This window comes from Frieseomelitta varia, unplaced genomic scaffold (assembly GCF_011392965.1).
Source record: "Frieseomelitta varia isolate USP_RPSP 00005682 unplaced genomic scaffold, Fvar_1.2 scaffold_154, whole genome shotgun sequence".
Classification (NCBI taxonomy): domain Eukaryota; kingdom Metazoa; phylum Arthropoda; class Insecta; order Hymenoptera; family Apidae; genus Frieseomelitta; species Frieseomelitta varia.
In genome coordinates this window covers 196,887-210,712 of record NW_025109239.1, presented here as the reverse complement: position 1 = coordinate 210,712, position 13,826 = coordinate 196,887, and the positions used below count along the sequence as shown (strand labels likewise).

Sequence of the window (13,826 nt, the reverse complement as noted above, 5' to 3'; positions counted from 1 at the left end):
AATGTACGATTCGAAAGAATTTCAAAAGAACGATGCCAATGTAAATGTTGCAGTACATAAAACTTTATCATTGCATCCTGTGTAGGTGCTGGCACCAAAGGAAGTTCTGGACGAGTGGCAAATAAGGCCGCAACAGTTAATCGCACGCTATATAACGAGATATCTTCAACGAAAGGGCCGCCTCTCCTTAGAAGGCCACGGATCGATGTGTGTCAAGAGTCCGCGCCGGTTCAAGCTGGTTCAACAGGAATCGGAGAACTACGATTAAATTCGGGACAGATGATCGACGAAATGGAATTTTTGCCAGCAGAATCCACTGTGAATCCTTGTTAATAGAAGAACACACACTGTTACAACTATACGATAGAAGAAAAAAAGCGCACGGATTAGCCGATTTTACCAACGATTAGCTTAGACCGGACGTCTCGTTTTGTTTCTTTGTACAAATCTATCGGATCGCATCAGATATCATTGCCAGTAAGAAAAAGGGAAAAAGGAAACAGACAAAAAACAAAAGAGACGAAAGAAAGATGTATCTCTCCTTATTTTTTTACGAGGTAGAAACTTTACTTTATTCCGTGTTTAAGATTTATGATGCAAACGATGAAGTCCAGATTATATTATTACAGTGCACACTGTAAACATATTTTTGTAAACCTTGAGTATTTAATTGCCGACATTCAGTAGTTGATAACGAGTGTTGTTTCTTTGTATCGGTGATCAAACGAAATGGCTATCATTTTTACTTATTACGCTGTTGCTTCAGCGGAGCTGGCGGAGAGTACTTTTCTAATGCGTTTCACCCGACGTTACGTTCAAAACTTTTCTAAGTTTTCAACGCTACGCACCGCGTGTGTCGTTGTAGTATTTAGCGTAAAGTTTCCAAAGTTCCTCCTTAGTTTCACGACGATTAATTAACGAGAGAGAAAAGCTCAATGAATCGCGAACCTCATCAGTTTTCGCTGCACAGTCTATGATGCGGTGATTCAAGTACAAAGCAGGCAAGGTATTAAAGAGAGAAGAAAGAGAAAAAAAAGAAGCACAGAAAATGTAATTATCAAAATGTACGCGATAAGTACATTCTTAATGACCATACTTGGCCACATATCTATCTATTGTCCGTGTATTTTTTGAAAGTTTTATTTCAGACACTACGATTCTAATGATACGCGAGGACATACGAAGAAGTTTAACATTTATCGACCAAGAGACCCTTTTATGTTTTCAAACACGAGACTACATTCGTGGATGTATATGTATATCGTTTGAGAAATTTTCTACACAAAGCGCTGACAAGTTCTACAACGGATCCACGAACAGATTTGTAAATCTATTGTAGATCCACGGTGCTCGCTCGTTGTATCAATCACGAAATTGCAAATTCAATTTAACCACGTTTCGAGGACGTATCAAATATATCTTACTCGATAATGTTAAGATTCTGTGTAGCTAGTAGCTGATTAGAAATTTAGTAGCACATTCCACATAGTTGAGTAATAGCATGCTTTGTGTTCAACCGACATGCGATCGTGGTTCTTACGTGTCCCCCGTGTAAACACATAAAAAACCACCTCGGCATTCAATGTTTCGATTGAGACTGGATTAAGAACACGATGACAAGTGAAAACAATGAAATTCGAATCGTTTTATTTATTTCGTTTCGGTCACCTTTCAAACTTTGTTCTCCAGTGCCAAACACGATGTACATTCGACGAGTGATCTGTTTCGACGGAAATGCCATTTCTCAATCCTGTCTCGATTGTTACAACTCGTTGAAGCTTTAACTTGACTAATAAATATATTAAACAATTGTTGGCCACGAGCCACGAGTCGCGATTGTCACAAAGAATTGCACAGAATTCGGAGAACTCCTTTATAAGGGGTTTTAAAATAGGAAACGAAAAAAAAAAGAATAGAAAAAAGAAAAAAAAAAAAATGAACGTTGTTGAAGTTATTAAGTATTTAGTGGTTTTGGGCTTTAATCTTAAGAATTCCATGTTACATATATTTTTAAAGTGTGTACGTGTTTTTGTATCGATATGAATCTGTTGGTCAAAGGACATAGTTAAACTGATATTTACGAAATGTTTAAAAACATAATCAAGCACTGTATTATTGTATACTATATCGATGACGACGATTATTTAAAGGCTTGCCACGAACGTGAAATATGTTTCTTGGTTTCTGTAAACGAAAAAGAGAGTTCAGTATTCAGGGTTTCGTGAATAGTATTTCGTGAAAACGGTTTTTTACACACGTAGATAGAGCATCGTAGCGAGCGATATTATTTCTCAGTTCACTCGGAAGCAATGAAACGTTCGTTTTGAATTATTTGCACAAAGCTCTCGTGTGACGCACTCGCGAAATATATTCTATAAATGTGTTCAATGACAAACATTTCCCAAAAACGAACGAGCCTTACATTACATTGTTGAAACGATTTGACGAAAGTTCGTTTCTGGCTGTTGCTGTGAACTTTTGACGCACGGCTGAGAAAGTCCCGGGTGAAATTTTTCTGTGCAAAAACACTACCACGCGCTATAATGTACCGAAAACTTTTAAGTATATCATGTCAACCAATAATAAATGTATTAATCACGGTGTCTTGTTTCTTCATATATAAATTCACTGTACAATCGTAAAGTAAATTGATAACTTTAATTTTTCTATTTTAAATTACGAGCAAGTTACGACACGAGAATAAATATATCTAAAGCCACGAACATCCGAGAAAAGAAAGCAACTCTCGAACTTTTCGTTCCACACGTTCGTTCCGCGATCGACGAAAATGAAAAGAGCCAACGCGTCAACACTTGTGTAACATTGTGTCACACGGTACGCACAATTTGCCAGTTTAATGTTTATCGTATATAAACTTTGCGTAAAAGTTCATCGTAATTGTTAAATACATATATATATATATATATATATATATATATATATATATAAAAAAAAGAAAAAAAAAAAACTTGTTGGTGTTATCGATCGTAATTCAGGAAGTTCCACACGACGGTGCTTCGGTATGTTATATTTTTGTGATTACCGATCTCTCTCCCCCCTCCTCAAAAAAAAAAAAAATCCCTCATGTTGCATCGTGTTTACTATATCGTAGCTAGCCAATGTTATATAATTGTACGATACGTCTTCACATTCACGTTGTTGAACGCCGAAAAATGTAAAGAGATGACCTCCGTAAATTAATTACTATTATCAAAAGCGACGGAAACTTGAAATCGAATTTTTTGGTCTCAGCTGATTGATTGTCCCACGATTATGTAGAAGCAAGATGTTGACTCATCTTACACGGTACACACTGTACACACAGTGGGTCGCGATATATTTTTCTTCGAAGCAGAAAAATCTGTTTCCACAAATGGCTCGGCTATTCGTACAAAAGTAATCGACGAGCAATGGCAATTTTCCAGTAACAATAAGTTGTACGATAATGATAACGAGGAATATAAAAATTCAGAGAGTCAAAGAAGCATCCACGCACCTTGTAATTCCAGTTCTAACGGTGGAATGTTGTTGGGAAAAATTATTACCTGTTACCAAATATCTTTACATTATTTACGATCATCGTATCAGTATTAAAAGATATTTTATATTCTCGTTCAAATACACGACCGAGCAAAAGAAGCTACACCTTCTTGACTCTCAGATTTCTATATAATTGTACGACTTATTTATAAAAATAAGCTATACCGTGCATATCACTCTTCTCGTGAAACAAAATTGATCGCGCCCGATTAATTTTTCGACCCACCGCTGTTAACTGGATAAGATGAAGTCAAAATCCACTAGTAGAACAAAAAAGTCACACCGGATCGACGTGATAAAGTGTCTTGAATCGATTTCAACGTTCTGCGAACAGCCTAAACCATACAGAATAATACGTAAATTTAGGAACGATAGATAGATCTTACGTATAGAGTTGAAGTTATCCTTACTATTCGATAGTTTAGCGAACCAAGTGACTTAACGACGAGAAGTGACCGCGGAATCATTTCCTCCTGATTTCCATGCGTGCGTACGATTTTATGCGTGTACGATTGTTTCTCCTCTCTTCTTCCTTTCCTTTCCTTTCTCCTTTGTAACTGATTAATTGCAGTCCTGTGACGCGAACAGATTCGATTGATCGATTGACTTATTTAGGTAACTTGGAAGTTAAAGCTACGATTTGCCTACATTCTACGGTTAACGGATAAGTTTTTAATTTACAAACGTTGTGACCCGTGTATGTTTTTGTTTTCTATAAACAACGACATATCTGTGATGCGTATTAAGAAATTAATGAGAAGTATTACCAAAGGAGTACCAAATGTTATTATACAGTACACGTAACTCAACGTAAAAAAAAAAAAAAAAAAAAAAAAAAAAAAAAATGGACTTTTCTCGGTCGTATATTATACACACATGCCTACGTCGACTAATCGTCGGCACTTAACGTCTGTTTATCAACTATCTTATCTATTTCGCGAAGAAGAAGAAAAAAAAGAAAAAGAAGAAATTCAACTCACTGTTATCGGTATCGTTTCAATTATCGAGTTATTATTAACTTAATCAATGCAACATCGACGAGAAAGATGTTTAGCCATGTAAGTTCCTTAATATTATATTATATTCAGCTGTCGCTGTCCTCTCTCACTGTGAACGTATTTATTTATATGCAACACTATTTATGATATAACTACAATCTGTCTTTTTAGAAATCGATTACCGTGACAGATGGATTATATATATATACATATACGTTATTTATTGTGCACTATGTTATAAAACGACAATAAAAAAGGAATTAATACCATGCGTTGTCTTTTACAAAGATTCTCGCGTTCACATCCAGAAAAAGGAAAAGCATCTTTGAGCATCGTTTTTATTTATTATTATTATTATGGAGGATCGAATAGTCGTAGAAAACACCGAGTGTCGAATGAAGAATAAGAAAAGATAAATAAATCCTCGATGAGCAAAAGATGAAATACATCTTGAAATAATTACTTAAAATAAAATATAAAAAAATAGAATATGAAACTGTATCTTCAATTAAAAGATTAGAAAAAGTGTATCTCCGTTTCGTTAGGAACGAACAGGATCAACGCAAGTTTGAATGAACAATAACTTTCTTCCTGAAACAATTTTCAACGTTCAACGCAAGAAAAGATAAATCCTCGATGAGCAAAAGATGAAATACATCTTGAAATAATTACTTAAAATAAAATATAAAAAAATAGAATATGAAACTGTATTTTCAATTAAAAGATTAGAAAAAGTGTATCTTCGCTTCGTTAGGAACGAACAGGATCAACGCAAGTTTGAATGAACAATAACTTTCTTCCTGAAACAATTTTCAGCGTTCAACGCAAGAAAAGATAAATCCTCGATGAGCAAAAGATGAAATACATCTTGAAATAATTACTTAAAATAAAATATAAAAAAATAGAATATAAAACTGTATCTTCAATTAAAAGATTAGAAAAAGTGTATCTCCGTTTCGTTAGGAACGAACAGGATCAACGCAAGTTTGAATGAACAATAACTTTCTTCCTGAAACAATTTTCAACGTTCAACGCAAGAAAAGATAAATCCTCGATGAGCAAAAGATGAAATACATCTTGAAATAATTACTTAAAATAAAATATAAAAAAATAGAATATGAAACTGTATCTTCAATTAAAAGATTAGAAAAAGTGTATCTCCGCTTCGTTAGGAACGAACAGGATCAACGCAAGTTTGAATGAACAATAACTTTCTTCCTGAAACAATTTTCAACGTTCAACACCTACGACGCTTTCTACGAGAGCTCTTTCGTCACAATCAGGAATCATTTATTCGAGTGTAAAGCATCAAAAGGACACAGAGAGAAATTATTACGCATTATAAAGAATCATTTTATTTCTTGTCTATATAATTATCTCTATGATGTTACAATAACTCATTAGAGGAATGTCTGTTATATTAAAAGGTAAATGACGCAATGATCATAAGTTTAAGGATGCAAAAGATGCACGTTTATTTCGGTAAAATAATGTACAAATAAATAGGTGTGTATGTGTGTGTGTGTGTGTGTGTGTGTGTGTCGGGGATGAATACAATGCGTTTCATCGATCTTCCTCATTATCACACGTTCGAACGTGTGATAACGCGTGCAGCAACAGAGACACGTTCTCTATGCTTATGAGTCTCGCAAGAATCTCTCTCTCTCTCTCTCTCTCACAATTTGCATCAGCTTCTGTTTCATCATCTTTTCTCTCTCTCTCTCTCGCTCTCTCTCTCTCTCTCTCTCTCTCTCTCTTTTATCTCGTTGGAAACGAAACTATAGGGTCTAATTATACGTACAAAATTTTTGTGGGAACGACGTCGTCCATAGTACGTGAATTACAGTGATTACACAAGGTCGTCGAGCCACGGTGTACGATTCGTGGTTGATGTTGTTTCTTTCCCGCGGATGAAGCTCGATTCACACTGTGGACTCGTCTCGAACGACGTCTTTCTTTTTTTTTTTTTTTTTTGTCTTTTTCTTGGGTGTGTTTGTTTTATAATCAGCGTGGTTGGGGCGAGGGAGGAGTGTAGCGTTTCGTTTAATGTTCCTTACTGTTACTGGAGCTTTTTTAGTCGTATATAGCGATAACCATTAAATATATGCATAGGTGGTTTTCAGACACAGATACCGAGTATAGGGCATACTATTTTTTTTTCCTTTTTTCTCTCTCTTTTTTTTTTTAAATCTTTACTCTCTTCCCTTAATCCGATCGTGGTGGCGACGGTGATGATAACGGCGAGTAACAATAATAGCGATAGGGGCAGCAATCGTAATAATAAGAGCAATCAATATATCGGTAATGCTCGTTAACGATAATAGTGTAATAATAATAACGATAGTAATAATAGTCGTAAACAGACGGTAAAACTAAGCTAAAACAGGACTTCGATAACCGATCGATATAATTAGGGGAGGGAAGTTCAACGATAAGGTCATGCGTCCTCGATTTTACAAAACGTTCGCTGAATCGGTTCGCTACGAATGTCCGCACTTTTCTGTAGATTTTCGAAGACCTGCTCATCGAATTACATCGTATTGTCAAAATTAATCGAGTAAATCGATTAATTCTTCTCTCGCATAATTTCATTGTTTGTTCCTCAAGACTTTTTTTTTTTACAATTAAAGCTACTGAAACCGGAGATTCGAAAAATTAGTATACTGTGTAGTAGTATATAGATAACGAGAGAAAAATGCGGACTCTTAGAAACGAATGCTCTGTACAGTTAACCTCTTGCGCTAGTAATCGGTCCGCGGACCGTAACGAGTGACCGAACCGTATACAATAAACTCGTTTTCTTTTTGACTTCGTCGGTGTATCATTGGATAGAAATTACTGAGAAGTAACAAATTTATTATTTGTTTTGCCTGAGTTATACTTAAATACTGAGTTACGCTTAAAACTGAGAGAAATATCGCAATTTTAGGCCAAATAGTCTCGACGTGCGTGGCACGAGGTTAATCACTTGCGCTGGCAACTGATTGCGGACCGTAACGAGTGACCAACACCGTATATACAATAACTTGTCTTCTTTTTGAATTCATCGGTACATCACTGGATAGAAATTATTGAGAAGTAACAAATTATTTATTATTTGTTTTGCCTATTTTGTTTTACTTGAATACACTTAAAACTGAGAAATATATCGCAATTTTAGGCCAAATATTCTCGACGTGCGTGGCACGTCGTTCCAGCGCAAGAGGTTAACTACTTGCGCTGGCAACTGATTGCGGACCGTAACGAGTGACCAACACCGTATACAATAATTCGTCGTGTTCTTTTTCTTTTGAACTCGTCGGATAGAAATTATTGATTGAAGTAACAAATTTATTATTTGTTTTGCCTGGGTTATGCCTGGTTATACCTAAATATACTTAAAACTGAGAAAAATATCGCGATTTTGGGCCAAATAGCACGTCATTCCAGCGCAAGAGGTTAAAGGTCAATTATAGATCGATGAAATTGTTAAACGAAGGGAAAAAGAAGAAGAAGAAGAAGAAGAACGGCCCCCTGACGGAGACGGCCTCCGTTTACGACCGAATTCACAATCAGAAAAATATCCCATCGCGATGATGATTTTAGTTAAATAGTACTAGCTACGCGCTACGTGTCGGAATGTAGGCCGTGTTTGGTGTTACACCTTTTAATCTCTATCTCGATCTACTAGTTAGTATAAAAAAGAATCGTGTGAAAAAACAGTATGATTTATCGATATAAAAAATCCTTATAGCGCTCTCTCTCTCTCTCTTTCTCTCTCTCATATATATATATATATGAGTTATTGCATGGTCGTCGAGAGAAACTACGGCCGTTCTGAGATGTTGTGCTCTCGTGCGTGTACCTATGAACGGGAAGATCTTTCGAGAATAACAAACGGGACCGTTTTCGTCGTATTTCCGATCGAAACGGAAGTCATCGGGTTCCTCGATGGTAATCGACGAACTCTGGTCAGATCACTTTTTCACTGATCTCCGTACAAATGGATTTCAAAAGATCGACTCGCAAACTAACGTTATCGTGACACTCTACGTATCGTACATTCCTCTCACGTTTACATTTACAGATTTCTTTTTAACTTCGAGTTTCTCCAAACATTTTCGAAAGACTGACACTCGTTTCTAGCGTCAGATCGTTAGATACTTCGTTTGGAACTTCACGCGCGGTCATTTTGATTGTCGTTGCTTCTCTTCTTTCTTCTAACTTTCTCATGATCTTAGTTTTCTGTACACTTTCTGTTTTTCGAGAAATTAGATGTGTATATTTATATATATAATTACATTTATATATTAATTATATATATAAAATTATTAACATGTATTATTGCAATTTGTACAATTTAATATAATACATTAATTATAACACTCATATTCATTGACTGGCAAAGTTCATGAAAAAAGATTGTTTGACACGTTGAAATCACGAAACGGTGAAAATCTTATGAAAAAAAAAATGACCGCTGGTGAAGTTCCCGGCTGTTTTAAGTTTAAACGTTCCTCGATCACATCTTTTACGTCAACGAACGCGAAATGTTGCGCGCGTCCCATAAACGATCATAATTGGAATTATTATAGAAAAGTGGTCTCCGTTCGAACTGATTAACGGTCAACGCTCCCTTGCGATAAATTACGAGAAAGGGCCATTAGAAAGAAATTCGATGTCACTCGAACTTGAATATCTTCCAATCTAGAAACATTTCGATTACACAAACCTTCGCGTTTTCTTTACACTTCCCTTCTGGCAACAATAATCACAACGTCTTCTAACAAATATAGAATTATGTATATTACTAAACATATATATACACATTAATTGTTATTATTATTAATTATATATATATATATAATTATTAATATATATTATTGCAATTATTTGTTTTTCTGCGATAGATGTTTTCTCCGAAACACGAAGACGTCTCGTTGACCTCGAGTCGAAAAAAATAATGTTCCAGAATATCTCTGGAAGTCTCACTTTCTCGAGAAGAGAATCGACGTCGAACAACGGACAGATCTTTTGAAATCGCTTTGTCCGCCAGCTATATGTTTCAAAAAAAAAAAAAAAAAGAAAAAGAAACGAAAAAGAGAAATCGAACAACCGAAATTCGACGCGATGAATGTCGAGCAGCGGAGAAAAGAAAGAAAGAAAGAAAGAAAGAAACAGCAAACGATTCAGACGAAGAGTTATCGAAATGAATACGCACGTGAAAAATCGGAGAAAAATGTGGGCGGTGGAGGGGGGAAGGGGGAGGGGGGAGGGGAGGGAACAGTTTCCCGTCGGCGTTACATGTAAAGTATAATCGTACATCTACCATATATATACGAGTACATACGTTAATATACGTGATTCCATCGTATCGTTTAATCAGCCTCTTTTTCGTCGGCAGCTATGAAACCGATATTCGAACGGAGATCGCGGTCGATCAGATGATTTCTCGAACAGAAGAATTCTTGAACAGATTCCCTCTTTCAATGAATTGGAATTAGATGATATATATATATTGGCGACCTCGGAGGATCTCGAGGCGCGAGGCAAGCGTCGAAGCTCATCGATCACGATCCCAAACGCATCGTTCGGATCGTTTCCTTTTCCCCTTTATATATTCGCACCCCTTATAGTGATAGTTCGATTAATCGCGCGTAAAATCACAACATTCGACAACATGCCTTACGTTGCTACGTCTTTTTATTTTTCTATTTTTTTTTTTCTTTTCTTCTATCACAATGTTTCCTCTTTCTCTCTCTTGCTATCCTCCTCCGTCTTTCTCTCTAGAAGCAAAACGAGGGAGAAACGAGAACGAGTTTTAGCTTGGTGTCGCGATTGTTGAAACAACGTGAGAATCCGTTTTTCTTTTTTTTTTTTGTACATGTGCGAGTTTGACGCGTTCGCGATTTTCGATCTCGGGAAGAAAAGGAATGCATCGACTCGATTCGCGTGTTGAGCGTTTCGACCAAGTTCTCTCCTTTGATCTCGATGATACACGCTTCGTTTCTCTTTCTCTCTCTCTCTCTCTCTCTCTATCTTTTCTTTCATTCAAACATGGCGCGTATATGGGACTGTATGTGTGTATGCGTGTACGTGACGTATGTATGTTCGACGAGGAATAACTCTTAAATAATTAATAACAAGATACTCTCTCACTCTCTCTCTCTCACTCTCTCTCTCTCTCTCTCTCTCCCGTTCAATCGAATATCCTCGATCTTTATACAAGACCGAGGAAAATCCTCGCGTATCGTCAAACACGAATTCGACGTATCTTTTGGCACACGCTAAGCGCGAAAACTCGCCACCGTGACTTTCTCTTTCTCTCGTTTCTTTCGTTCTCTCCTCTCCTCGGAGAGCTGTGATTCGCGCGAAGAAGGAGAGCGACTGCCAGGTTTCGCCTGGAGTCGTTTCCGTTTCTTCGGCGCGTTTTTTCCCTCCCTCTCTCGTCGTTTTCGCAGCTTTTCCACAGCGGGGTAGTGGGTGCACGGACGATCGCCACATAGTGAACTACAATACGAGAATGTGTGAACTAGACCGTTACGATTACGTGTAAATATATTGTCGGATACATCGGAAATCAGTGTCCTCTCTCTCTCCTCTCCGTAACACATTTGTGGCTGGCGTTCAGATTCTCCGTTTAAACACGAGTGACAGCGCGCGTCGTGTTGACTTTGAATTTTACCAAGTTCGACTAGAAACAAGTAGCAATTAGCAACGAAGTTGCCAACAGCAGTGAAATCGTATATAATCGGGACTAATCGGCGATGATCTCTTCGATCTTCTCTGGTTTTGCAATTTTTTGGCAACCACTCGCGAAATTAACACTTCTCTGCGTGAATTTTGGTGACAAGCAAAGAAAGAACCTAGCAGACGTTTGCACACGCGTTTTCAAATTTCCCTGTCAAACATTCGCAGTCAACGTGCAATTACACTTGTCATGCTAGAGAATCACGGATTTTTATCCCCCCATCGAAATTTCCGAACATCCCCCGACTTTCCCTGCCGTTTATTCAACAAATTACGTTAAATTCTAAATGGAACAAACGGTGATTTCAATTTCCGTGAACAATTGAATCACGACGCGAGCCACGAACGGTTTCGCTACTCGGTGTCCTGACTGTCTCGGTTTCCAACAGTTCTGCCGATTTCATTTCCTCTCACACTCGACGTTTCGTCTAGCTACAGTATTTACAGAACTAGAGTCTCAGTTTTAAAATCTGCCGACGCCTGCTGGCGGCGAGAAGCTCGCCCGTCGAGTCCGCGAGTCTCTCGAGCATATTTCGTATTTGTAACTTTTGCAACGGGAATGGGAACGAAGCTTCGAAGCGTCGAGAGATCTCGCTTGGTGTCTCGACTTCCTCGCCTAACCGCCGCAGAGCAGATTCAGCTGACTCTCGTATGCGTTGCCTTATGTCTAGAATCTTAAAGACTATGCGTGTAATTAGCGCCCACGATAATTCTCTACGTCGGGACTGAAAGGAGTTGTCAACGACTTTGTTTCTTTCCATCAAGGGAGTTTCAAATCTCGAGGAGACCTCTCGACGAAACTTTGTTCCTTCACTTTGTCTTCTGTTTTCTTTTCCTTTAAATTGTTTTATTACATTATCGTGGGTACAAGATCGTAGCTAGTTTTTTTTTTATGGAATTTGTTAGTTTACCTAAAAGATGAACAAAAGAGGCAAATGATCTCTCGCTCTTACCGCGAAATAATCGTCCTCTCCTTGATCTATTCCCAAGTTCGCTGTTTCGTTCCTTGTTGGAGCAACTGTTGCTTTCTTTTTTTTTTAAATCTAGTTTCGGATGATCCTCGCGTGTGCATCGTCTTCGATTGTTATTGTTACTTGTTGGAATATTTATTGTACCGGTTCTTCGACAAATGGGAACAAGATACTTTTGATGATAGTCATTATTATACAAAGCGAATGACCTCGCGCAATCTTTGACGATGCATCTTGAGATATATGTATACCGTCAAGGTTAACTTTTTTTATGCACGTAGTTTGTGCAAAGCTTTAGTTTTCGAGTTTTTTTACAAAAAAAAAAAAAAAAAAAAAATTATCACGTCACACTATATCGCATCTCTAGCCCTGTGGTATTAATTAATTAAAACTATCGACACAGGCTGTGGAATTTGGACTAGATTTAGATTTGAATATTGGTAGCTTTAACGAAATATAAAATTCAGGAGGAGAAGGATAAATTTTGTTGATGTTCACATAGTTGACACGCAAATGAACAGAAAACTCGAGCAACTAATTTCACAGTTCGTATCGCGCGATTGAAGTTTTTGTTTAAACAATAACAAGACAGTTGCTTTTCTTTTCTGCTTCGAGGTATTTTTGAATGACGATAACACGATACAATTGTGGTTGTGTTATCTAAATACCTGTCGGCAATATTTTATATTTTGTTAAAACCATCTAAAGTTATATAGGCCACTGTGAAAAATTATACGATTAAGAGCGAGAGATTAACGATGATATTTACCAATAATTCTTAATCGTTTAATTAACGATCGTTCAATCACACGTGACGATTAAATTCCTGCTTCAGTCAGTCACGACGAACATAAATCAAACGATCTCTCGATCATTAATTGCGATTAAGGATTAAATTTCGATTGTTCCTCTCAATTTTAATCATCTCGTTAACCACCAACTGCTGGAATTATTTTCGCAGTGAAATTAGCGTGCTTCCTGTTCGCGAGTACATCTTACAATGAAATCAAGTTTTTTTTGTTTTTATTACTGCTAAATTATTATTGAAGGAGTTCAAAAATAAGTCAATCAGGCTCGTCGGTATAAATATGTTTCACTTCGACGAAATATCTTAATTCTCGACGCTTTGTTACAATTTCAAGGTATACCTTCAATTTATTAAACGAAATTATAATCGAATTCGATGTGACAACCAACAAGTTTACGATTGACGGTTAAACGCTATCAGTCGATTTCCAATTCTATTAATCGTAAAAACATCAATCAGCGAATCGAGCTAGTGAAAAAAATTTTCATCGACCAGTGCCAAACTCCGCCCTCCGGCAGCATTTAAATCTGGCCCAAAATCGAGGCTTGTACCAATTAACTTATCGTTTTTCATTCGTTCGTATCGTTACAAAAACATGCTGTTATAACGTCAGAGACACGATACAGGGTGGCGACAATAATTCCGCCAACATCTCGAAAATTAAAGCCAGAGCGAACGATAATAAACGCGCAAGAATCACATTGACGACATATTCCAATCAAGATCGTCAAAATCCGCCTTAACAAGCGATTATGACATTTCGTTCCTTATCATCATCGT

General features: G+C 37.1%; 1 protein-coding gene across 2 annotated transcripts in view; it reads left to right on the top strand.

Moving 5' to 3' along the window:
* Positions 1-2,919, top strand: part of LOC122536009 (uridine phosphorylase 1) — a 37,735-nt gene extending 34,816 nt beyond the window's left edge. For both annotated transcript variants that reach the window (XM_043668022.1, XM_043668030.1), the window contains one exon: positions 86-2,919. In XM_043668022.1, coding sequence (XP_043523957.1) covers positions 86-268 — 183 coding nt within the window. In that variant the 3' untranslated portion in view covers positions 269-2,919. The remainder of the gene's footprint in view (positions 1-85) is intronic.
* Positions 2,920-13,826: the final 10,907 nt, after the last annotated feature.